At 44.2% G+C, this 24,443-nt stretch overlaps 1 protein-coding gene across 1 annotated transcript in view; it reads right to left on the bottom strand.

Moving 5' to 3' along the window:
- Positions 1–24,443, bottom strand: part of NWD2 (NACHT and WD repeat domain containing 2) — a 673,505-nt gene that overhangs the window by 85,870 nt on the left and 563,192 nt on the right. The window contains exon 5 of the mRNA XM_082251457.1: positions 18,718–18,921. Within this exon, the coding sequence (XP_082107583.1) occupies positions 18,718–18,921 (204 nt within the window). The remainder of the gene's footprint in view (positions 1–18,717; positions 18,922–24,443) is intronic.

A 24,443-nucleotide genomic window follows, 5' to 3' on the forward strand; every position in this document is an offset into this window, starting at 1 on the left:
GTGAACTTCCAACTACAATGTGAAGTAAAACATTTAGCAGTGGTATTATTATCATCATTATTATTATTAATAATATGTGACAGCTTCCTAAACGAGCCGGCATCCTTGCCCGGAACATTCAGCTGTCAGACTGGGATTCCCAATTAACAGTTGAATGTAAACAAAGACCGGGAATATTGTTTAACAACATACTGCATTTTAATGGGTACTATCCCTTTGTCTTTTCGCAAACGTTACCAACTAGAGTGGTAAAAACACATCAGTACATCCTCAAACAGGTACACGCAAAAGAGGAAAAAAAAAAAGGAGGGAAGAAGAGATGGAAAATGGAGGAAATATATGTAACTCTGTATCTTTTCCCAATTCCAATGCCCTGGCGCACCTCAAAGTGTACAGAATTCCCAATAAAATAAATGCATGTGAAAATAGTAAATAAAATGTAGCCAAGGGTATATAACAAATTAACCCATAAATCCACACTTGTGGCCCCCTCTCCTCCCGCCACCTTTATCGGGCTCTCCTAAGCAATTATGGAGTCCCATACCGCCAAAGTTCGATGAGGGGCGGAAGGCACATCTGTGCCAGTATTTCCAACCACCCATCTTTTTATGGACAGCCCGTAAAAACAGAGCACGTTTCTCCTGCCTGTAAATGACCGTAAAATAAGAAAAGTGGCAGTGAAAAATGGCATTGACCGGCTCGGAACTGCTCATGTGCGATCCGATCCTGTATTCATCTGGCGCTGACGAGGCCAGGTCTGAAAATGGCTGTGTGACGCGCTATTGCGAGGCTTTATAAATTGGGCGTTTAGAGATAAGAGTAAGAGAAGAAGGATTCTAAACTCAAGATTGCCACCAAAGGAGTAAAACAGCATAAAACAGATCCCCAGAGAGGGACAAAAGCGCATATATAAAGACCATTGGTTGGTCTTATCCCCCAGGTGAGGGCACATTGGATGAGGGGATTATCACTATTGTATGTGGATGATTGGGGCACATTATGGTGAACACGAATTAGGGAATCCGTTGTTTGGATATGTGAACACAAGCCTGTTTTTTTTGAAAGATTGAGCATATGCAAGCAAATTCATACCAAAGGGCACTTTATGGACTTATCATTGTTTGTTTTGTTTTGATTTGTTTATGGTATATATGGTTTGATATGATATGCTGATTCTGAAAATTGCTATGCAAACAGATTTTACTAGCACATTAGCATTATGGGAGTGCGGCACCACTTTTGAATACAATTTTGCACATTGATACACGTTTAGAGAGTGTGTATAGGTGCAAGTTTTGTAGTCTTAAAGCATTCAACAGCACAACATAGCAGCGCAAAAGTACACCCACTTTTAAGGAAGAGGGGGGCTCTGGTGACCAGATACCCCCTTACATCAGAGTTCCCCTTTACATCACAGATGGTCTGCAGCATTCCCCTTTATATCAGTGTTCCCCTTTACATCGGGGTCCACAGAGTTCCCCCTTACACTGTAAAGGGGGATTCTGTGGACTCTCTTGTAAGGGAAAACTTTGTGGACTGTGATGTAAAGAGGAACTCTGGAGTGTGATGTAAATGGGAACTTTGTGGACTCTGATGTAAGTGTAGCACCCTACAGGTAGGTGCTAGATAAAAGTATAGTGGGTCTTGGCTGCCTGACATCAGGGCCATGATTTCAGCTGGCTGTCATGTCTCCCAGGTGTGTCTGCTGAGAGGGGAGTCTCCCCACTGGCTCCATGAGAGGATTCTCATTGGGGAGTGGAGGAAACCCAATCAGAGACACACTCAGACCTGTATCTACCCCAGAAGGCAGATTCTGCCACAGAGGATTCTGGGAGTGGGTATAAGTTTTGAGGGAACGCATGACTCAGTGTCTTTGGCGCGAAGCAGAGTCCCAGGAGGGAGAGTACGGCTGTCTCTCCGCCTGTCAGAAGGATCGGGTGTTCCGGGTGGCTGCCTAGGAATCCAGAGAATGTCGAGCTGCAGAGGGGATCCGGTGTGCCGAGGACCAGTGGAGGAAGAGGGGTTCAGTTCCAGGAAAGCCTGCCAAGGTCATGACTACTGTGTACTGCCCCTAGGAGTCTGCCAAGTGTAGAGGGGACCACTCCAGAGAAGGTTCCAGGGATCCAGGAGTCAGCTAGCTGTAAAGGGGGTGCCTAGTCAGAGAACCCTGAAGTGTTAGAGGGGGTACCTAGTCAGAGGACCCTGAAGTGTAAAAGGGGGCACTAGTGGTTGAAGAGTCAGTGTACAGTGTGCAGTGTACAGAGTTAAGAGCTGCAGCAGCATAAGCAGTGACAAGGAGCTACCTCAGTCATTGAAGGGTTGGAGGGAGCTGTTCAGTCACTTTTGAGCTAAATCGAGTGTCAGGAGTCAAAAGTTCTACAGTCCTGGATCTTCTGAGTTAACAAACAAGTTAAAGTTGAGGTTCCAGCCCTAATTCAGCAAAGTAGCATTTTCAATTGTCAGGAAGCGCTGGTCAGCATTCAGCTGGCGCCAAGACAGCGCTAGCGGGCATTTTGTATCCCACTCATTCCCTTCTCCCATCCCCAATATACAATAAACAAAACAAACCAAATATGACGGAATGGTCATTGTCTCAGTTCTCACACCTGGGTTCACAACTTAAATGTGTTGGGAGTGTTACTGGTACTAATGGCAGACCCATTTGGGGGCTCATCTGGGATTTTACCATTAGTTACTGGGCTAGTTGCCCCTGGCAACGGCAGAAGAAAAAGTAAAAAAAGTCAATTTGTGTGCCCAGAGCTGTCGTTCCAGTGCCAAGGCAGGTGTGAGCAGGGCCTGCGCTACCTATAGGCAAGGTAGTCGCCAGCCTAGAACGCCCTTCAGTCAGGGCTCTCACTGGCATTGCTATGGGGGTGAGGGCTGCGGGCATAGCTCCCAACCGCCTGGCCGTTCCATCACTTGGCTCCATCTAATTTCCTGACAGGGACACGCTGGCTGTACACTTCTCCCTGCAGCTCCCTGTCACGCTGATGACTCTGCCTCCCCCACTGGCACTCTGTGGTCAAGGGCAGACTGACCAATCAGGTGCTGCCCTGGACGAGCATTGAGTCAGGTGGCAGCAGGTGCAGGGTGTGGGGAGTGGGACAGCACCCGGCTCCAGGAGGCATCGGCGGCGGGGAGGAAGAGCAGCGAGGGCGGGACCTCCCAGGATGTATGGACAGGCTTCCGGGGCCGAAGAACGAGGATGGGTGGGAAGTGTAGGCAGCCAGGGACAGCTGCATCTGCCTGCAAACGTATACCCTGGAAGAAGCAGCTCCATGACCTGAAGGGGTGCAAATATGTTGGTTTACCGGAGCTAACACAATGCACAAGGATAAAAACCTTAAAAACCATATACATGTGCCCTGCAAAGTATGTTGAGTGATTTAGAACTTAAAAAGTGCACAGTGCATTAAAACAAATCGATGTGGTCCTACAAAGAGCCAAGGGGCCACATCATGTAATAAAGGGCCAACGTGCTTAGACAAAATAGTGATACCTGTAAATGGTACTAATAGGTGTTCCACTATAAGAACAAAAATGCTGAGATTTCTCTTGAGTGAAAGATTTTATTTAGATTTACAGAAGTTGTACCAGTGATGCTGTGGGAAGTGTGTGCTCACAGGATATGGCGTGCTGGTGAAGCCGGTGCTAATACCCGTGGCCCCCCACTAGGTAAAAGCACTTACCGCACGGACTGCCTGTGGACCAAACTGTACATCAATCCTGGTTCCCACTCTGTTTCCTCACTGGTGTGTGATGAGCTTGTGCTAAAAGCATAAGATATCTCCCAGTGCGCAGTATAGTTTAGGTAAGAAAGCAAAAAACATATCCACTCACAGTTAGGAAGTTCACTGTCAGCGTGCAGGGTCCGGTCGCCTAAGCGCTTCCGCGTTCAAACGGTTCTGAACCACTGCTACCGGAAGTGACGTGTGACGTAGCAAGACACGCCCTACGCGTTTCGTCACCACAATGTCATCTGGAACGTCCACGACCCTGCGCGCTGACGGTGAACTTCCTAACTAGCTAACCAGCTACGAGAATGGGACCTGCCCACTGCTGGTATGGAAGGTACTATACTGTCTGTGTCGCATACACCTTCCCACAGACAGGGGCTGCAGACGGTGCAGGGGTCTCTTTCACTTCCCTCCTCTCCATCCACCCCCCTCCTTCTCCTCCTCCTCCTCTCCATCCATCCACCCCCCTCCTCCTCCTCCTCCTCTCCATCCACTCCCCCCTCCTCCTCCATCCATCCCCCCCTCCTCTACATCCACCCCCTCTCCTCCCCCATCCTCGCCATCCACCCCCCTCTCACCCCCCCTTTTTTTCCATCCCCCCTACTCTCCTCCTCCCCTCCTTTCCATCCACCCCCTCCTCTCCTCCCGCCCTCCTGTCCATCCACCCACCCCCCTCTTCAAACACCCCCCTCTCCTCCATCCACCCCCTCCTCTCCATCCACTCACCTCCTCTCCATACACCCCCTCCTCTCCATCCAAAACCCTCTCCCCCCCTTCTCTCCCCCCTCCTCTTCATAACCCCCCCTCCTCCTCCCTCCTCTCCGTCCACCCCGCTCTCCTCCCCCTCCTCTCCATACACCCCCCTATCCTCCCCCTTCCTTTTCATACACCCCCTCTCCACCTCTTCTCTCCCCCTTCTCTCCTCCTCTCTCCATCCACCCCCTCCTCTCCACCCCCCTCCCCTCCTCTCCTTCTGTCCACCTCTTCGGCCAGGAGTTCCTAGGAGCGGTATGTCCTCAGTGTGCAACTGTTACGCTAAAAGTACAGGCGTGGGTCCAGTGCGGGCAGTTTGGTTATCTGCAGAAAAGAGCTAGGGCCGACCCAAAAAACTCTCTGTTATGTGGGAATCAGGCCTTACTCAGGAGGTGACCGGGACTGATTCCAAGTTCCTCCGCGGAGGCTAGAGGGGCATGTTACGGCTAATAATGCAGCTGGAGGCCCTGCCAGCAGTCACTGGGCCTACTATGTGTGGAAGGGGGACTCACCCGCAGAGTTCCATTGGGAGGGGATCCATGCCCCCACCGGCGATCGGAGGGTGGCCCGAAGGACATAACTACCTCAGTGACCATGGCAGGATCTGGCCCCATTAGTATCCAGCAGCCAGAAAAGCCTGCAGTGATTCAAGCCTCAAAATATGTAGCAGAATACAATTTGGCCTAAACTGATAAAAAAATTAAATTAAAAAAAAAAAAATTATTGGGAATGTTTTAAAGCAGAAAGTAAAAAATATGGCGTTTTTTTTCAAAAGTGTCGCTCTTTTTTTGTTTATAGCGCAAAATCTAAAAACCACAGAGGTGATCAAATACCACCAAAAGAAAGCTCTATTTGTTGGGAAAAAAAGGACTCCAATTGTATTTGGGTATAGCGTCGCACGACCGCACAATTTTCTGTTAAAGTAACACAGTGCCGAATCGCAAAAAATGGCCTGGTCATTAAGGGGGTAAAACCTTCCGGGGCTGAAGTGGTTAAATGTCAATATTTGCACTGTTAACCCTCATTTTATGGATTTTTTGTAATGTGTCAGTAAAAAATTTGGCTCTGTCAGTAAATTTCATGATTTATGCCAGTAAAAAATTCAGAGTGAGAGCAACAATTTGAGCATCAAACCTTCTGTATAACTCTAAACTCGTACCCCGCAAGGGCTTTTAAAGCATTGTCTATTTAGATTTCTAGGTACTATTCCACAGGCGTACACAACTGTAAAGTGTGATAAAGCACCACAACATTGTGAAATCATAAGTTAAGTCCTGTAAAACATCCACTTCTCTTTAAACTCCAAACCCAAGTTTATTTTCTTTAAAGAACCTTCTCACCTACAGACTGGCCCAACTGCCGGCTGCACTTTTCTTTTCTTTTCTTCAGTTCAAACCTGAGGAGGACAAATGTGTGCTGTATTTGGAGGGTCATATGATAAACCAGCTTGATTGACCTTTCGCTAACTAGGAGGTCGCCAATTTTTTTCTTTTTACACCCCTGTGCATATTTGCCCAGAAAACTGCCATTTTTCATTCGATAGATTCAGCTACTGTTGATTTCAATGGGGTTTAGTATCAGTATCTAATTTTTGTTTAAGCTTGCTGAACCCTGCTTGAACCAAACCCAGGGCAGTTTGCCTCATCACTATTGGCCAAGAAAGGTCTGCATATGGTCAAAAATGTTATCTGGAAGACGCCATCCCTTTCCTTACATTTTAGCAGTGAGGACTGGACCTGTCATTCAGTGGGAGTGAAAAAACAGGAATCTATGTTGGCATTTTTATTTTCTTTTGATGGGTCGGCATGCATCGGGTAACGTAATTGACATGAATCTACATGGCTGGGTGACAAGATTCCCAATATGTGTCTTGGGCCATTTTTTAGGGTTTTTTTTTTTTTTCATTAAAGTACTTGTCAAAAACTGTTCATGTGTCTTATTTACACTTTCCTTTTCTATGAATCAGTAGGTGTACTACATACCCCTGACTTATCCACATGGGGGGATGTTGGTATCTGGATGTCCCTTTAGTGTTAAAGGGCCCTCCAAGTTCCAACAAGCCCACCATCCGCAGACCCTCACAACCACTATGCCAGTGTTGTGAGGAAGTCCTTGAACTCAGCGTGGGTGCAAGGGGCCTTGCCAAGAGGATCTTCCCTGGAAAGATACCCTCCCCACGTTAAGAGCATGTAGCCTGTGTAGCACTGCCCCCCTAGGAGCTGCTGAGTATGGGTCTCCCTCTGATTATCCTGTTGCCAGATACTGGGTATTTTCAAACACTGCCAGGAGCACACACACTTTTTCGCTTGTTGTCTTCAATAACCAGACTAGGAGATTTGTTATATGTGAATAACTTGGATAGTAAAAGGGATTAGTGTGATACTCCAAATTCAACTATGTACAAGTGAGGACAACTCTCACTTGGCCTCACTTAGTGGAACTAAATAGCAGATCTTCTGCTGAACCATACAGCAATTACATAGGAAGAATAAGTCCTTTGTTTGTGTTAGCAGCAGATTCAGTGAACTCTGTATCTTCAGAACATTAGCCAGTATCCCTTTTAGCTTACACCCAGCCCGCTGACTTTCTAGCATTCAGATGGGGATTTCAACAGCAGCAGTCTCTAGGATCCTTGTGGAAAGTCAGTACTCACAAGGCCCGATCCGCAGGTCACCTTCCTCCGTGGTACCAGTCAAGATCCATGGATATCCCCCTCAGTCAGCCCTCAAAAGAGTCAGTGGGTTTCAGCATCTCTGTTTCTGGCACTCAGGTAGACCACCTGAAGATGCATGGCAGCTTATGCATGGGAGAGGCAGCAGCCCCCTCCCCACCTGGACTCAACTCTCCAGCCGCATACCAGGAGCCACGTGTGCACTTAAGATAAAAGTACAGTCACCCAGCATGCACCGGGGCCCCTTCTGTGCTTATTGGCTAGGGCTGTACAGATATCCCCTGATCTCTTCTGCATGGTTTCCTCCCACTGTCCAATAAACTGTACTACAAGGCAGGTCCTATCTAAGAATCACAGCTCTCTGTTAAGCAGACAGCTCCTAGATTTACCTGGCTTTCTCCCTGTTATGCAGAGAAACAAAAAAATCTATACACCTACCCTAGCACCCACCTAGGAGGGTGCTACACCTGGTATTGTTCAAGAGCAGAGAGGTGCATACTCATCGCCCCCCTCCCTCATCCTGGCCTGCCAGGCTGTATGCTTAGAAAAGAGTCTCTTTGGATTTTTGGGATCTTCGTTCATTTTTTATTCTTGAATTTTTCATGGCGTCCCCCTTGTGTGAGACCCCACGCTGTTTTTGATTTTTTTTGTTTGCATAGGATCCCCCTTAAGGGCCTGGTGCAAATTAGGGGGTAACCCCTATGACATTTTGGCTGCTTTGCTTACATGGGTATTCTGGGTCATATAAGTAAATAGGGCCAGTGATATCACTGGTTAAGGACTCCATGATGTCTGCACCCACCAGCATCCTTAAAGCTCTGCTTGTTCACACCCTTCCCCCCTCCACTGCCACATATGGCACTTTTGGGGAGGACGGGGGGGGGGGGGGAGTGGGTATCTGATTTTGACAGGTACCCGCTCCCACTTCCGAATAAGATCACCAATCTATGACGTTACTCTCCCCTCCTCCTTCCCCCCGCTAGCTCTTGGGACACACAGAAGATGGATGGACTATTCAGAAAGCGCAGCGCTACTTGCACATGTGCAGTAGGAAACAGTTCACTTCCTGTTTCCCTTACTATAGGTGCTGGTGCTGGTGCCTGCACCCAAAGCCGATTGATGAGATTCCTAGACATGTAAGTGTCCGTTTATTAAAAATCAGCAGCTACAGTATTTGTTGCTGCTGACTTTTATGTATTTATTTATTTTTTTAATGTCTTCATTGTCTTCATTAGGGAGATTTTTGCTGTTCCCCATTTGGGTGATTCCTGCTCATTTCATGTCGGGTCGCTGGGACAAGAAGTGAGGGCAAATGTTCCCAGCAGGAACACGAGCATCAATAAAAATCTGACAAAGGTTCTAACAATTCCCTTGTATCCAAACGAAAAGTTTTGGCTGCAAAATATATTTACAATGTTTCATATTCATTAGTAAAACTAGTGTAATAAAGGAGGAACAGATGTTCTTGAAAGTACAGGATAGTTAAACACTAGGGCATTACATGGCAGCAGTCCTTTGTTTGTGTTGCACACAGTCTAAAGTGATTGGCAAGAGAGTAATCAGAAAGGACATTATATCAGAGGGCACAGAGGGAATCTATCCAGAATTCACAATGGATTTATACAGTTCAGTTCTGAAGAGTGCTGGTCAGACAGGAACATCATCAGTGTACAAATGGATATCACCACAGCATTGAAGTGAAGTCAAAAGGTTTGTTGCATTCTCTGCATTAAAAGAAAAGTATAGGATTTATTTTTATTTTAGAATCACGCCTACCTAGGTTGATGCAGCATTGGTCTTTTGCTGCATCTGTCCCTCGCCGGCTCTAAGGCCTAGAACCGAGCAATCAAACACCCTTATTGCTTGGTTCTCAGAGCTCCCTGAGCAGAGAGCTGCTGACTGTCAGTCACCACTGTCTGCGGTTTAGACATTAATGGCTGTGTGTTGAGATATTTTGAGGGGACAGCAAATTTACACTGTTATACAAGCTGTACATTCACTACTTTACATTGTAGCAAAGTGTAATTTCTTCAGTGTTGTCACATGAAAAGATATAATAAAATAATTACAAAAATGTGAGGGGTGTACTCACTTTTGTGAGATACTGGACCTAGAGACTCGCTGAAAATCTGAGATTTACACCAAAGAGTATCAATTTATGCTGTTACCTTACTGCAGTAAGGTGAGCAGCATGAGATTACAGAGGTGACACTGTAGTGGAGGATTTATGATATCACCTTACGTTCATCACACATTTATCACATGGTGAAGGGAGATGCTGTAATATTACATACTTTATTTCTTCCTGACCCAGCACAATTGTTTATTTGTATTATCTCTATTATTGTTTTTGCACATTATTGCACTTAGGCTCCGTTCACATGTGAGCGTATGGATCGCGGGCAGAACCGCCGCGGTTCCGCCCGCGATCCGGAGATTTATTGCAAATCGCGGGACGCCTAGCGTTGCCCGTTGATTTGCAATAGCCCCCCAAACGCCGAGCGATGTTGCCGCGATTTCCGCCTGCCGCGATTCGGCAGGCGGAAATCGCGGCAACATCGCTCGGCGTTTGGGGGGCTATTGCAAATCAACGGGCAACGCTAGGCGTCCCGCGATTTGCAATAATCTCCGGATCGCGGGCGGAACCGCGGCGGTTCTGCCCGCGATCCAAACGCTGACATGTGAATGCAGCCTTATTGTCACGGATTTATGCAAAAAAAAAAAAAGGGATTCTTTTTGAATCATAGCATTTATATATTCAGTGTAGCGCACCTTCTGTTTTTATCGGTAGCACCTTTTATACAATATTGGTTGTGTGGTTTCTATTTTGAGATTTATTTTGGTATTTACACAGTTTTAACTAGCGCAGCACCTCTTTATATATAGTGTGCAGAGGGTTCATTCATTATTTTTAGTGTTAATATGTGGTCACACCACTTTAGCCCCTGGTAGTTTATATGCAAGTACAAGCTATTGGGATCTGAGCACAGGTATATCTTGTTTCTGTTTTATTGCAAGTCAGTGGCCAGACCTAAACCTTGTAGCTCTCACCCATTTTTTGTCTGTTTGCCCCATGCTGGCATTGTGCCCACAGTAGCATTTGTAGTGGCAAAGCAGAGTAGGACTGGCTAAAGAGGGATTACTTTGATGCAGTTGGCCAGCTTAAACACGTATTGCACTATTGTGAACTAAATATCCCAATTTTTATTTTTTGCAAAGTTTGCTAGAAAGGGTATAGCAGTGTGCAGGGGGTTCATTCAGTATACTTTAGCCTTTTCCTCATTGGGCCCATGTTTGTCCAAACACAGAAGGCAGCTGTCAGTGCAGGGTCAATGAACTGCCTTGTGGTCAACTGGCCATGTTAGGTCAATGATGTGATGAGCATCCCCACTCCTTTCAGTACTTATAGCAGAATGTATGGTTCAGTAATGACCAATTGTTAACTTTTTTCCCTGAGAGCTTCTTTCCCTTTCTTTTGGGATTAAAAATCTTTTTAGAGTGCTCCACCAAGGACTTTGGCTCCAGTGCTGGTGACCAACAGATAAGTGACTACTGACCAGAGAGCATAGGGAGGGAGTGTGCTCTCTAATAGGCCATTGTGTATCTCATTCGTTAGGGCACCTCCTTAGGCTGCAGACCTCGGGACTCGAACTTTGTCTGTTTGATCCAGGTCTTTGGGTGTAATCTGTTTGTAGATCTGTTGTTACACTTCTTGCAATCTGTGATAGTGGGGCATGCTGTTTAATTTGTCATAATTTAATGTTACTGCACTTGTTTGCCCCTACAAGGTGGGTATCCCAAATAAATAACAATTTTCTTAGCCTCAAGGTGTGCATGAGAGCGTGGTATCATTTAGAGCACATCTGTCAAACACAAGGCCCGCGGGCCGAATGTTCATTTCATCTTCCTTTTCATGTGGCCCTCACACTCAGGGAGAGGGGTAGAAGTAAGACGTGGACAGCTTGTGGAAGAGAGCTGAACCCTGCACACCGTGTATAGCACACTCCTAAAGATTACACTCTGTATGTACTGCATTCCTCAACATTGCACTCTGTACACAGCGCACCCCTGAATCTCGGCGCTCTGTACATAACGCCCTGAACTCGGTACGTAGCACACCTCTGAATCCTGTACTCTGCACATAGTGCCACCCTGAACTCCACATATAATGCACTCCTGGTATTTATTGCCTCCTTGATATCTTGACACTGTTAGTGCAATTTGGCCACACCCTCCATTCAGTGCAGTTTGGCGGGGGGGGGTTAGGTGTTGTGTGGTTGAGCTCCTCAACCTATCTATTCTCTGAGAAAAAAAAGCTCTACATGAATAGTTATTATAGTTAATACTATATAGTTATACTTGTATAGTCTTACAGATACAACCAGCCTTTTGAGGATAACCATAATGCTGATGTGGCTCGCAATGAAATTCTATTATGGTTTTACACCCACACATTGTATCTTTGTACATATTGTAAAACTGTATAATATTGGATCTCCTTTGGATCTAATTTTATTTTTATTTTTGTTACCCAATAAATAATTTAATTTTAATTTTACTCTCTGTGGAAGTGAATTTGCCTTTAAAGTCCCACACCCAGGGGGAACTTTCTTTCCACTTGTGGCAAAGTATAAAATATTCCATGGACTCAACATGCCTCTCAGCAAATAGCTTGGAGTGTCTGCTTTCCAAAATGGGGTTATTGGGGGGGGGGGGGACTGGTTGTGCTATCTTAACATTTCAGGGCCTCTGAAACTGTGATAGGTAGTGAGGAAGTAAAATAAGCTAATTAATGCCCTTATAAAATCTGAAGGCGGTGATTGGTTTTCGGGGTCCCGTACACAGTTAGGTCCCCAAAAAAGCCGAAAAAGCCAAAAAGTGGTATCCCTGTACTCAGGAGAAGCAGTAGAATGTATTTTGGGGTGTCATTCCACATAAACCCATGGCATGTATGAGCAATATCATATCATTTGGTGACAATTTTGTGTAGAAAAAAAAAAATAATTTTCCCGAAACTTGTGGCAAAATGTAAAATATTCCATGGACTCAACATGCCTCTCAGCAAATAGCTTGGGGTGTCTACTTTCCAAAAAGTAGTCATTTGTGGGTTTTTGAACTGTCCTGGCATTTTATTCCCAATATTAGTAGCTTATGCCATACATCACCCACTCTTCAAACTACTTGAAGACCAAGCCTTTTCTGACACTTTTAGTTTACATGAAAATGTTTTTTTTTTTTACTAGAAAATTACTTTGAACCCCCAAACATTATATATTTTTAAAAGCAGAGGCCCTACAGAACAAAATGATGGGTGTTGCAATTGTATTTGTCACACAGTATTTGCACAGAGATTTTCCAAACGCAATTTTTTTGCAAAAAGAATCCACTTTTTTTTAATTTAATGCACAAATACACTATATATTGCCCAATTGTTTGGTAAAATATAAAATATGATCTTATGCCGAGTACATATTTACCAAACATAACATGCTTTAAAATTGCGCACGCCTGTGCAGCGGCAACAAACTACGTACATTTTTAAAAGCCTTTACAGATTACCAATTTAGATTTACAGAGGATGTCTACTGCAATAATTACTGCCCTCGAAATGACGTTCGTGGCAATACCTCACGTGCATGCTGCAATTGCTGTTTACATATGACCCCAGACTGATGCTTGCGTTCGCTTTTGCGCGCAAACGAGGGTGGACAGGGTTGCTTGAATTTTTTTTCTTTTTTTATTATCTGTTTTGATTTTTTATTTTATTTTGACACCTTCCCTTTCATTTTTTTTATTTTATTTTTATCATTTTTATTGTTATCATAGGTAATTAAAATATCCCTTATGATAGCAATAAGTAGTGACAGGTACTTTTTTTTCTAAAAATCTGGGTCTATTGGACTCTAAAGCTCTCCTCTGCCCTTTAAGCATCTGACCACACCAAGATTGGTGTGATAATATGCTTTTCCAATTTCCCAATAGTGCTGTTTTTATCTGGCGAAACCGAAGTCATGAAATGCTCGTAGTTACCCGGAATCTTAGGCCATGGAGATGATTGGAGCTATTCTGGTCTCCAATCAGCTCCATGGTCAGCTGACCGAACCACCAGCTGCAGTCTCAGGTTACTCAGTGAGACAGGAGAGCCGGAGAAAACCGTGGAAGGTGACAACTGGGGGGGGGGGAGTCCCCTCCCACTTCTTGTAAAAGTCTAGTGGCTATTTATCTGCTAGGATTGCCTGTACATGAAAGCTGACCGCTGGCTGTAAAAAACGATGCCAGAAAATGTGTGGTATGCCCACCTTTAGACCTTCCAGCATCCACCCACTTCAAATGATGGGCATGCATGCAATGTTGTTTTTTTTTCCGTTCAGCTCGTGGGCTGAAGGAAAAAAAAAAAGAACATAGCAGATTTCTCCATTCGCATCGATCAACGTGGATGAAGAAATCTCTGCCAAGAAAAGTGTTAAAAAAAAATATGGCGAAGCATAGGGGAGATCCTCCCTCTATGTCCACCCCATCCCTTATGCTTTGCCATATATGCGCTTTTTAACTACAGTGGTGAAATCCCCTCCTACAGCGCTACAATCATTGATTACGTATATGGTGAGAGCAAACATGGTTGCTGTCAGAATAAACAAATCAAACAAACAAACAAACGAGTAGAAAAGTAAAGTGAGGATTAACTCAATAAAACGACAACTGTTTTTGGCTTTTTCATTTTTTTTTCTCATTAACTTTGTTTAATGGTCTCCAAAAATTTGGTGACAGTTTTTTTGGTCAAGTATTTCCCACTTAAAAATTACCAATTTAAAAACACTAATAACTTAAAACTGCCACACACAAATGGTCCACAAAAGATTCCTTTCCTTCTGAAGCTTTTATGATGCAAGCACCATGCAACCATTTTTTAATTTTTTTAAAAATATATATATTTTTTTTTTACTTTTTTTTATGTAACTTTTTTTTACACTTTTTTTTGCAAAAAAAAAAAACAGTTCCAGGCTAAGATCTCTCAAAATGCGATAGCCAACATCTTTTATGACCCAGTATGAAAAAGTGTGCCCTAGACTGTACCCTAAAAAAAAGTGTGCGTGCTGTACCCTATACTAATAATCTACTAGTGTGTGGTAGCGACGGAAACAGTCACCGATGCAGAGACCAGGTTGGCCAGGACAGGAGGGACAAAAATAACGGGTGTTACGCCTATATCCGCGTTTCCTGCAGACACAACATCTTCTTTGGGGTGCTCTTTGGGTAGGGGTACTCTGGAGGACATCCGGAAAATGCCTCTCATGCAGCCGACTCACTGCATCTGGATTAGGAATCTGGGGTGCAGCACCTTCTGGATATAGAAAGCGTCTGGTATTATGGGCAACTAAGTACAGCGCCATCATCTGGTCATTGAAGTTGACCCCTCCCATGTTAAGGTTGTATTCGTGGACACAGAGGCGCTTCTCAACAACACCAGTCGCCATTGCAATTTGGACTGTCGTATCTGCGTGAATGGAGGACAAAACGAAAACATTCCGTGTGTCCCTCCACTTCACTGCAAGCAATTTATCAGACTTCAAGCAGGCTCTCTCCCCCCGTCTAAGTCAGGTATCTACAAGCCGTTGGGGGAAGTCCTGGCAATTAGGTCATGCGCCAGTTGCAAAATCAAAAAGGTTTCCAAAAATTGGCACGCTTGTATAGAAGTTGTCCATGTATAAATGGTACCCCTTTCTGAATAAGGGTGACACCAAGTCCCAAACAATCTTGTCACTGCTCCTTTCCCTCGTAAACCCGGAAACTACACGTATAGCCTGTTGCCCTGTCACAGAGTGTATACGTCTTGACCCCATATCTGGCACGCTTGCTGAGGAGAAACTGTTTGAAAGCAAGGCGGTCAGAAAATTAAATCAGGGACACAGACATCTTGTTGGGGCATATACAAGGCTGCAAACTTTTGGTTGAAGTGGTTTACGAGGGGCCGAATTTTATGGAGTCATATCCAGGGTCACCCTGAGGACGACAGAGTTCATTGTCACTGAACTGGAAGATTTTCTCGTATCTAGTCCTGGCCATGGCAGCAGAGAAACTGGGCATATAGTGAATTGGGTTAGAGGACCAATATGACCGCAACTTACTGTTTAGTAATGAACATGAGGAGGGATAGGCCCAGAAAAGTTTTAAATTTGGAAACCGTGGCACGTTTCCATGCAAATCTTTTGGCAAGGGCGAAGACCTGATCGGCATATAAATTGCTTTGGTCCACAACAGAACTGTAAAGATCTTCAATGAAAAACAGCTCATTAAAATCAAGGGAAGTAAAATTGGCTGTTTCCACCTGAATTCCGGGGGGGAAGTACGGGTGCTGCAGAAGTGGTGGGCTCCCAATCAGGATTTGCAAGCGCATCAGGAAGGACACTATGGGCTCTACGTGCCTGTCTTCGAATTCTTGGTGGCTGCGGGACACTACTTGTGCTAGCCACCGCACCAGCTTGAACTGCACGTATGGGACTTGCCACGTCACCAAGTGTTACTGCAGTGCTGGTTTGTCTATGACCAGGATGTACTAGGCCGCTGGTGCTTGCCAGTTCAGAGAAAGAAGATACAATAAGACATGTGGCAACTCACTAAAACTAGAGGAAAGGCGGTTTAACCTTAAAATGCGTAAGGGGTTCTTCACTGTAAGAGCGGTAAGGATGTGGAATTCTCTTCCGCAAGCAGTCGTATCAACAGGGAGCATTGATAGTTTCAAAAAACTATTAGATGGGCACCTTAGAGACCACAACATACAGGGATATACAATGTACGATTAAAAGCAAACACACACTCACATCATAGGTTGAACTGGATGGACTGATGTCTTTTTTCAACCTCACTAACTATGTAACTATGTAAGGTTGAGCGGCACTAGTACCGACACTCTGCTGCATACAAGAACCCTGTGGTTGTTGCATCGCAGCAACAAACGAACGGGTCGAGTACGCCTGACCTTAGCAGGGACCACTACTCTGACGTCAGAGCTATCTGTCAGGGTGCCGCTGCTGTCTACAGCCTGATTCTGACAGTGAGGCTTTCTCATCGCTCTCAAATGTCATGCTCAGCATCGTGTAGGCCTCTTCACTAGTGTACCTCTGTTTGGACATTTTGGCCAATAAATTTATAGGTACCTAGTGTAACTTACAGGTAAAAAAACACCTGGTTGTCAAGGACTGCTACCAAAAAATTGAACTGCTAGTGCTAGCAGAGATCAGGCCTGACTCTGCTAATGCTGCGGTTTAGTGTGCTGTGTATTGGAAGTGGCAGTAATCTGCTGATACTGAACTTCTTGGGGGGAGGGGGGGCGGAGGGGCTAAATGCATGTGCTGGCAGGTGTCGGGGCTGATACTACTAACACTGCATTTTGGTAACACTATACTAAACTATTGGGGATGCTAGTATAGTTCTGATCAGATCAAAGACATTGATCCGTCCAGACACTATATTAGTAATAGAGGTGTTTAGTGTGTGTGTGTGTGTCGCTGGCAATCAAAGGGTTAAAATTTATCACTAAAATATGTAGTGGGCAATCTGACGCTGTCCTGAATTGACACTAACTAACTGATGTCACCTGTGACACCAATACAGTGATCAGAAAAAAAGATCTGTACACTATAATAGTGACACTGTGACAGAGCAATGAAGGGGACAACTGGGGGTGATCAGGGGGTTAAATATTTATTGGGGGATATATGGCGGGGACCCTAAACTTATTTGGGACTACCACTAACTGCATCTCACACTATCTGAAGCCACAAGTGACACTAATACAATGATAAGTAAATTTTATCTGTACTGTATATACTGTACACTGTGACAGGGAGTGAAAGGGTTAATAAGGGGGTGATCAGCGGGTTAAAAGTGTGCCTATGTGTACTGGTGTCAGTGTACTGGTTGTGTACTCATGGTAGATGTTCTCTCTTCTCACTCTGGAACCAAAAAGGGCTCCAGGAGAGAAGATTGCATCATTTCCTGTGCCTGTGTTTACATTACACAGGCACAGGAGGTTCTGCAATTGGTCAGAACCGATCAACAGGTCCAGGCGAAAAATCATTGGCCTGGACCTGATGACTGATTGGTTCTGAACCGAATCAGAACATCAGGGGGGCGGCGGGGGGCACGCCCCAATAGCCCTGCGTGTGACCGCCATACAATGTATATGTGGTGGGCGGTCGGGAACTGGATAAGATAGAAAGCCTTCTGTGTGCAGCAGCACCCCCAATACTTACCTGGGCCCCCCTCTCGATCCAGTGATGTCCACAAGTGCCTCAGCTGTCCGGGGCTCTCCCTCCTGATTGGCTGAGACACAGCAGCAGCACCATTGGCTCCCGCTTCTGTCAATCAAGAGAGAGGGGGTGGGCCGAACTGCGGCTCCATGTCTGAACGGACACACTGAGCTGTGGCTCGGCTCCGGTGCCCCCATAGCAAGCTGCTTGCTGTGGGGGCTCTCAACAGGAGAGATGGGCCATGAGAACCGAAAAGGGACCTGAGAAGAGGGGGATCCAGGCTTCCCTGTGCAAAACCACTGCATAGAGCAGGTAAGTATAACATGCTTGTTATTTTTATTTATTTTTTACAGTCACCTGAGATTTCTGCTTGAATATTTGTAACATAAAGTAATATCGGGATTTTAAGCCTCTAGCAGTAGCTTGTTATTATTTAGTGTGTAAGATCTGCAACATTTTAATAAATACTGTGTATATATATATATATATATATATATATATATACATACACATATATATATATATATATATATATATATATATATATATATAAAATAAATACTGTAGTATTTCTAGCACTTATGTAGCTGCAGTAACTATAAATCTTTAAAGTAACGGCCTCCTGATTTGGAAGTTGGTATATATATGTTATTAGAATTTAAAACAATACAATACTACAACGGTTGACTGCCTGTTTTACAGCTCTGAAATCTAAAACTCCATCAAACATTACCACATTAATTATACAACGTATGTTAATAAATCTGAACAATTGAATCTCTGTAGTCTATATGCACAGATTTGCATCAGAGCTTTTCCTCAAAGAGATTATCTGATCAATTGTAAATTACACAAAGGTGGTTTTTGATACACATGCAGTTCATTAACTGACCACAGTTTCCAAGATGCATATCACAGTTGACTCTGCAGGTCATCAATGAACAGCAAAAGTAATTAGTAACTATTTCAAGTATGGGTTGGCATATTTACTAGCTCTTCTCAAAGATCCTAATCTGCCCTTGCCACTATTGGTAAGAATAGCACATTACACTGTATTAAAACATTTCTTATTGGCCAGAGCAACCAATTAATTTCGACCTGTTTATTTTGCAATGCCAATTTGAAAATAAAACAAGGATTTTAACTGAATGGAATCAGCAACAAGAAATATTGTCATTGGCATGTTTCATACATATTCCATTTAAAGGGACATTGTTCTTTACTTTCTAATGTTTTTGCAGAGTAACTAATGCAATTACACATGGTCCCCAGGGGAGAGAGCTCTCAGGATACATGTAATACTCACAGGGTTGTTGTGGCTCTTCAACATTTCAGCTTTTGGTCTGAGGTAATATGCCGGGGGGACAGCGTTTTCATCTCTGCAATACCACTCTTCCAGGATCCTTGTTTCCAGTTTGGCTTCGATAGCCGCATCCAGAATCATTTCGAATTCAGAGGATTCAACCTCTCCCGGGATTCGAATGGTTCCATATTTCTCTCCAAGCAGGCCCTGCACAAACGAATTAACACGGTTTACATCTGACATGGTGAGATCCCTATGGAATTTGGTTAATTAGGCTTAGCAGTACAAATTAAACAGTTCACTGCCATAGAATAAAATGTGAAACAGAGTGAATAAAGCTTACAGAGGATAAGTCAACAGAAAAACCTGTGTGTTTGTTTTAATGCTGTGAAGCGAGGCGTTCAAACTTTCAGCCGCTCGGGGTTATCTTTCCTAGGAGATGAAGGTTACTTGTATCTCGAGGATTGCTCATGAGTAGATGAGCAGGTGCAAATATTTTCTCAGCTTGGCGGTGTTTGACTCATAAAACCGAACATAGCCAGAGTGTTAGGACATATGTTTGAGACATTTGATCTTTCTATTTTTACTGCTTTTCCCCATTTAAAACAGGATATATAATGTATATTTCATCTTCACTTCAGCAGTAAGATATGAAAAATCACAGTATTTTGGGGCAACAACATCATTACATTTATATGAAGTTTATTTCGCAGGTTGTCCATATACAGCCTGATGAAGGCAACTGATAATAAGAGATTTGAGCACACACCTGACGGATTCGGATGTGCAATACGGGCCCGTGTTGACAGGTTTGTCTTGATGGCATTGGTATGAAACATTTTTGAGACTATTCAGGTGCATTTTACTTGCAGTTGACCTTCTTCTGACCTGCTAATGACCTGATCCAAGTAGGTTTTGCAAACCCACTAACTTGTACGGGAATGCAAAACATGACTAAAGAAAAACAAGGCCTGTTGATATAGGCCCTAAGGGGGCTTAGTATTACATGTTGAAATTGACCTATTGTTTCTTAGAAATGAACCTTTTATAGTACATAAGCCACATTTATTCCTTGGCTGAGATGTGGACCTGGGAATGATGGGACACTCTTGCACCATCCAGCACTCTCCATGACCGATTCCTCCATCTCTCAGCATGGTATGCATATTGCTAACATATTTTTTAAATGATGTTGCACATACAATAAGCAGGTTATTAGGGTTACATAAATACCACTTCTGCAGTATGAGTCCAAACAGTAAGCTGCGGAAGAGGAGGTCCTCCTCAAAACATGTTCTGATCAATTGCTAGGGTGGAGGAAAGTAGTGTTTCCTTGTGGTGCTCCTGTCAAGACTGAGAGCTGTAGATGGGATCAATCGTATATACAGCTACAGATAGGTGGCTCCTATCACAGCCAGAGCTGCTGCCTCACTCCTTTTCTGAGAATGGTGGATTGCTGGACTGATTACAAATGTAATCCTACTATGCGTATATATATTACAACTCTTGTGAGCGCAATTCCTGTTGTGTGTTTATTGTGCATTTAATATTTAATAAATCATTTTTACTACACTATGCGAGACTTCCGCTACCCGTTTTTCTATTGTGTCCAAACAAATGTTTTTTTCTCACCGATCCACAAATGATAATGCATTTGCAGCATTTTAACAGGGAGGGTTAGGATGCAGCGCCTAAGTGGACACATCCAGTTGTCCTAATAAGACAGGTGTGCAGATGCAGGTTAGCAGCCATGAACGCAGACAGTGTACATTTGGGGTCACTCACCCGCATGCCTGTCCTCTTAGAATGCAGCTGTGCAGCCTGTGCCTCCCAATAGACTTGAATGGTCTGCCTGTGCCCAGCACCCAGCGCCCAGCACCCAGAGTTTTGAGATACTGAAAAAATGGTCTATTCACGGTATACCAGCCAAAGCACTTATGTCAATGAGGCCGTAGCTTCATATTTTTACAATAAGATTCTTACCTGCACACTGCCTGACAATGAAACTACAATACAGGAACCTGTTCCAATTAAAGTTTTGTAAATAGAATTATCTAGTAAATGTGAAGCTTATTTAATAACATATACACCTATGCAAACTTGAAGAACTGGTTGCATGTACAAAGTGTACACAGTTCTTTTGGTATTTGTGGCTCTAAGGCATCAGTAACAATGTTTTTGTTTCCATTGGTAAAAGAAGAGCACACAGATAGTTGGAGGCTAGAGAGCATGCAGCACACCTCTTTTTAAGAAAGTATGTCTGGCACGCAATTTTGAAAACTCAACCACAAGAAGGTGACCTAATTGCTAGATACAGTTTATTCTACACAGATTCTTTCTCTGAGTAATCAGCTGTAAAATGGTGTCTCTTTCCTGACTCATGAATGCTTTAGCTAGTTAAATAATGGCTGTTGATGATTTAGAAAAAAGTTTCAGAGAGTTTAGTTTAGGCACCGGGTGCCCAACCTGCGGTTCAAGATCCACATGCAAGCCTCTTGGTACCTGTTGTGTAGCCCTGGGACCCCAGCAGCAAAAGAAACACAGAAGAACGCCTCTAAGTGTAACAGTTTATTATATATACAAGAGGCAAACAGCCAATTGAGGACTCACATGATAAAGGGATAAAAAAGGCTCATAAATGGGTTGACAATCCAGCAGGATAGTAAGGGCGTCCAAGCCTCAAGTTTCACAGCCGTCATCCAAGCCAGGATCCAATTGGCAAGTGTGGTGTATTCCCGGAAGCAGGCTGGGTGGAAGGCAGCGTGGACCGCAACGCTAGCTGGCATGGGACTTCACCGAAGAGGGGAGAACACTACGTGTTTGTGAGCATGCGCAAAGCTCATACAGAGCATGCGCACTCCTTTCTGAAATCCAATCCCACATCCAATTAACATGTCAGAAGACTGACTGGCTCTCAGTGGAGCTGGTTCACACAGCTTCAGGGCGGCATGCTCTGTACAAGCCTTGCACATGCTCAGAAACGCGTAGTGTTCTCCCCTCTTCAGTGATGTCACACGCCAGTTGGCGTTGCGGTCCACGCTGCCTTCCATCCAGCCTGCTTCCTGGAGTACACTGTTTGATGTGTTATTTGGAAGGAGAAAGCACAAGCCATTACTGTACAGAAGCCATGCTTTACTGAAGTAAACAAACAGGAACAGGAAACACAACACAGGAAGTAGTACAACAGGGATGCACCATAGAGTTGCATTTAAAGAAACATATCATCCATAACATCTTCCCCTTTAAGTATTAATAAATGAACATGTGAAATTCGATAGAGACACAGTAATAACACATTCTATAGGTTAAGTCTCATAGGTGGTTTTGAACATCTACCACTACGGGTGAAGACTGGCCCTTGTGCAAGGATTCCTTTAGCCCTCTCTGAAGTTACTGGGCTTCTCTCATCAGGTACTGGTATGCTCTGCGCTTGACGGTTGTCGGGCATACTTGCTTGCCCAGAACTGTCATTGCCGTTGGTATGAGGCTGTGCCTCTGTACACTCCTCACTGTCAATGGGTGAGTATGTCCTTGTGATACTGGTTGAGTCTGAACTACCAACGGGATACTGAGATTCAGGCTGCTCTGCCACTCTCAAATCCACTCGATTGCGGCGATAACATCAACAGCCACAAGATAGGAGCGTGGTGCCAACTTTTGCAGATAAGTACCAGGCAATGGCTTCATACGGATTTGTTCCCCCATATTCAATTCTGGCAAATCTCTGGCCGTGGTGTCATATCGTGCCTTAGATACTTGTCTCTTAATCCTTAACTTTTCTGGAACACCTTGTATGACAGAGGGTTCAAGCAGCCTATTTGCTACTGGTAAGGAGGTCTTCAATCTCCTTGACATCAGTCTTTGTGCCGGACTGCTATCCATGTCTTCAGTTGGAGTGTTTCTCCAATGTAAAATGGCTTTCCATGGGTCTTTACCATCACTTTGTGCTTTCTTGCATAGATTTTTAACAATCTTTACAGCTGATTCTGCTTTGCCATTAGCTTGTGGATAACGGGGTGAGGCGGTAACATGCTCAAACTCCCATTCAGTAGCAAATTTTCTGAATTGTAGGCTTGCAAATTGAGGGCCATTGTCAGAGATCACTGTATCTGGTTGGCCATGACGTGCAAACTGAGCCTTGCACCTCTTAATTGTAGATTCCGTGGATAAGTCGGGAAGAAGGTCTATTTGCCAGAAGTCTGAATAATGATCAACTAATAGCAGGTATTCCTTGCCTGCGTAGTTGAATAAGTCCATACTGATAATCTGCCATGGATGTGTAGGTATCTCATGTGACATCATGGTTTCTTTTTGTTGTAAGTGGGCATATTTATTGCAGGTGGGACAATTACTGACAAAGTCTTTGATCTCACCATGCATGTTGGGCCAGTAAAGAGTATCACGAGCTTGTCGGTAGCATGCTTCACCACCAATATGGCTGGAGTGTATGCGCAATAACATTTCTGCTCTCAGTGACTTTGACATGATGACTCTTGGACCTTTGTACAAGATACCATTTTGTATGCTGATCTCATCTTTAAAGACCAATATTCCCTTACAATTCCAGGTACTGCCTCTTTTACATCCGGCCACCCACTCAAAACAATCGACTTCAAAGCTTGTAAAGTTGCATCACTGTCAGTGTGCTGTATGAGTTGATGTAATCGCTGATCTGTGACATTAAGATAGTCCGCTTGATTGATATCAGCAAAGAAATTTTGTTCCTGTTGCAGAAGACAAATTGTACGATGCTCATGCTCACCTCCAGGTGTCACATCATCTGACGTAGCTCTGCTCAGGGTATCGCTGATATACATATCACATCCTGGCTTGTAGACAACATTGAGGATGTAATGCTGCAATGTAAGCATCATGCTATGCAAACGCTTGGGAGCACACAAAAGGGGCTTTTTGAATATAGCTATCAGAGGTTTGTGATCAGTTTCAGCTGTAATTGTATCCCTTCCATAAAGATAATGATGGAAATGCTGGCAAGCAAATACAATGCTTAAACATTCCTTCTCAATTTGAGCATAATTTTGCTCAGCTAATGAAAGAGCTCTGGATGCATATGCAACTGGTTGACCTTTCTGCAAAAAGCAACAACCTAGACCATTTTTACTGGAGTCACTTTGTATCGTAACAGGCTTTGCGACATCATAGTATTTTAACACTGGGGCAGAGGTGACCAAGCGTTTTATGTCCTCCACTGCCCGGTTATGCTTGGAAGCCAGTGCCAAACTGCATCTTTGTCCAGAAGTCGTCGTAATGGCTCACACACCTCAGATAAGTGTGGGGAGAATTTTGCTAGGTATGTAACAAAGCCAATAAATCTCTGTACCGCTTTAGCATCCGCAGGCAGTGGCATGTCCACAATGGCTTTAATCTTATCCGGGTCAGCTTTTAAGCCTTGTGAAGACAGGATATGTCCATGGAAACGAACTTCTCCCACCTTGAACTGCAATTTCTTTACACTAAGCCTCAGCATCACCTGCCTACAACGATCCAGTAGCGCTATTAACTTTTCATCATGGTCATGCTCAGCCTCCTTATCAGTATTACCGCAGCCATCTATAAGAATGTCATCAGCTATTGGCTCAATTCCATGAAGACCACCTAATAGTTCATGCTGCTTTCGCTGGTATACCTCAGGTGCTACAGAGACTCCAAATGGTACTTTGAGCCATCTCTTTCTGCCCCAAGGAGTCCAGAACGTGGTCATGTAGCTA

The sequence above is a fragment of the Pelophylax lessonae genome (assembly GCF_965119305.1).
Source record: "Pelophylax lessonae genome assembly, chromosome: 1".
NCBI lineage: Eukaryota > Metazoa > Chordata > Amphibia > Anura > Ranidae > Pelophylax > Pelophylax lessonae.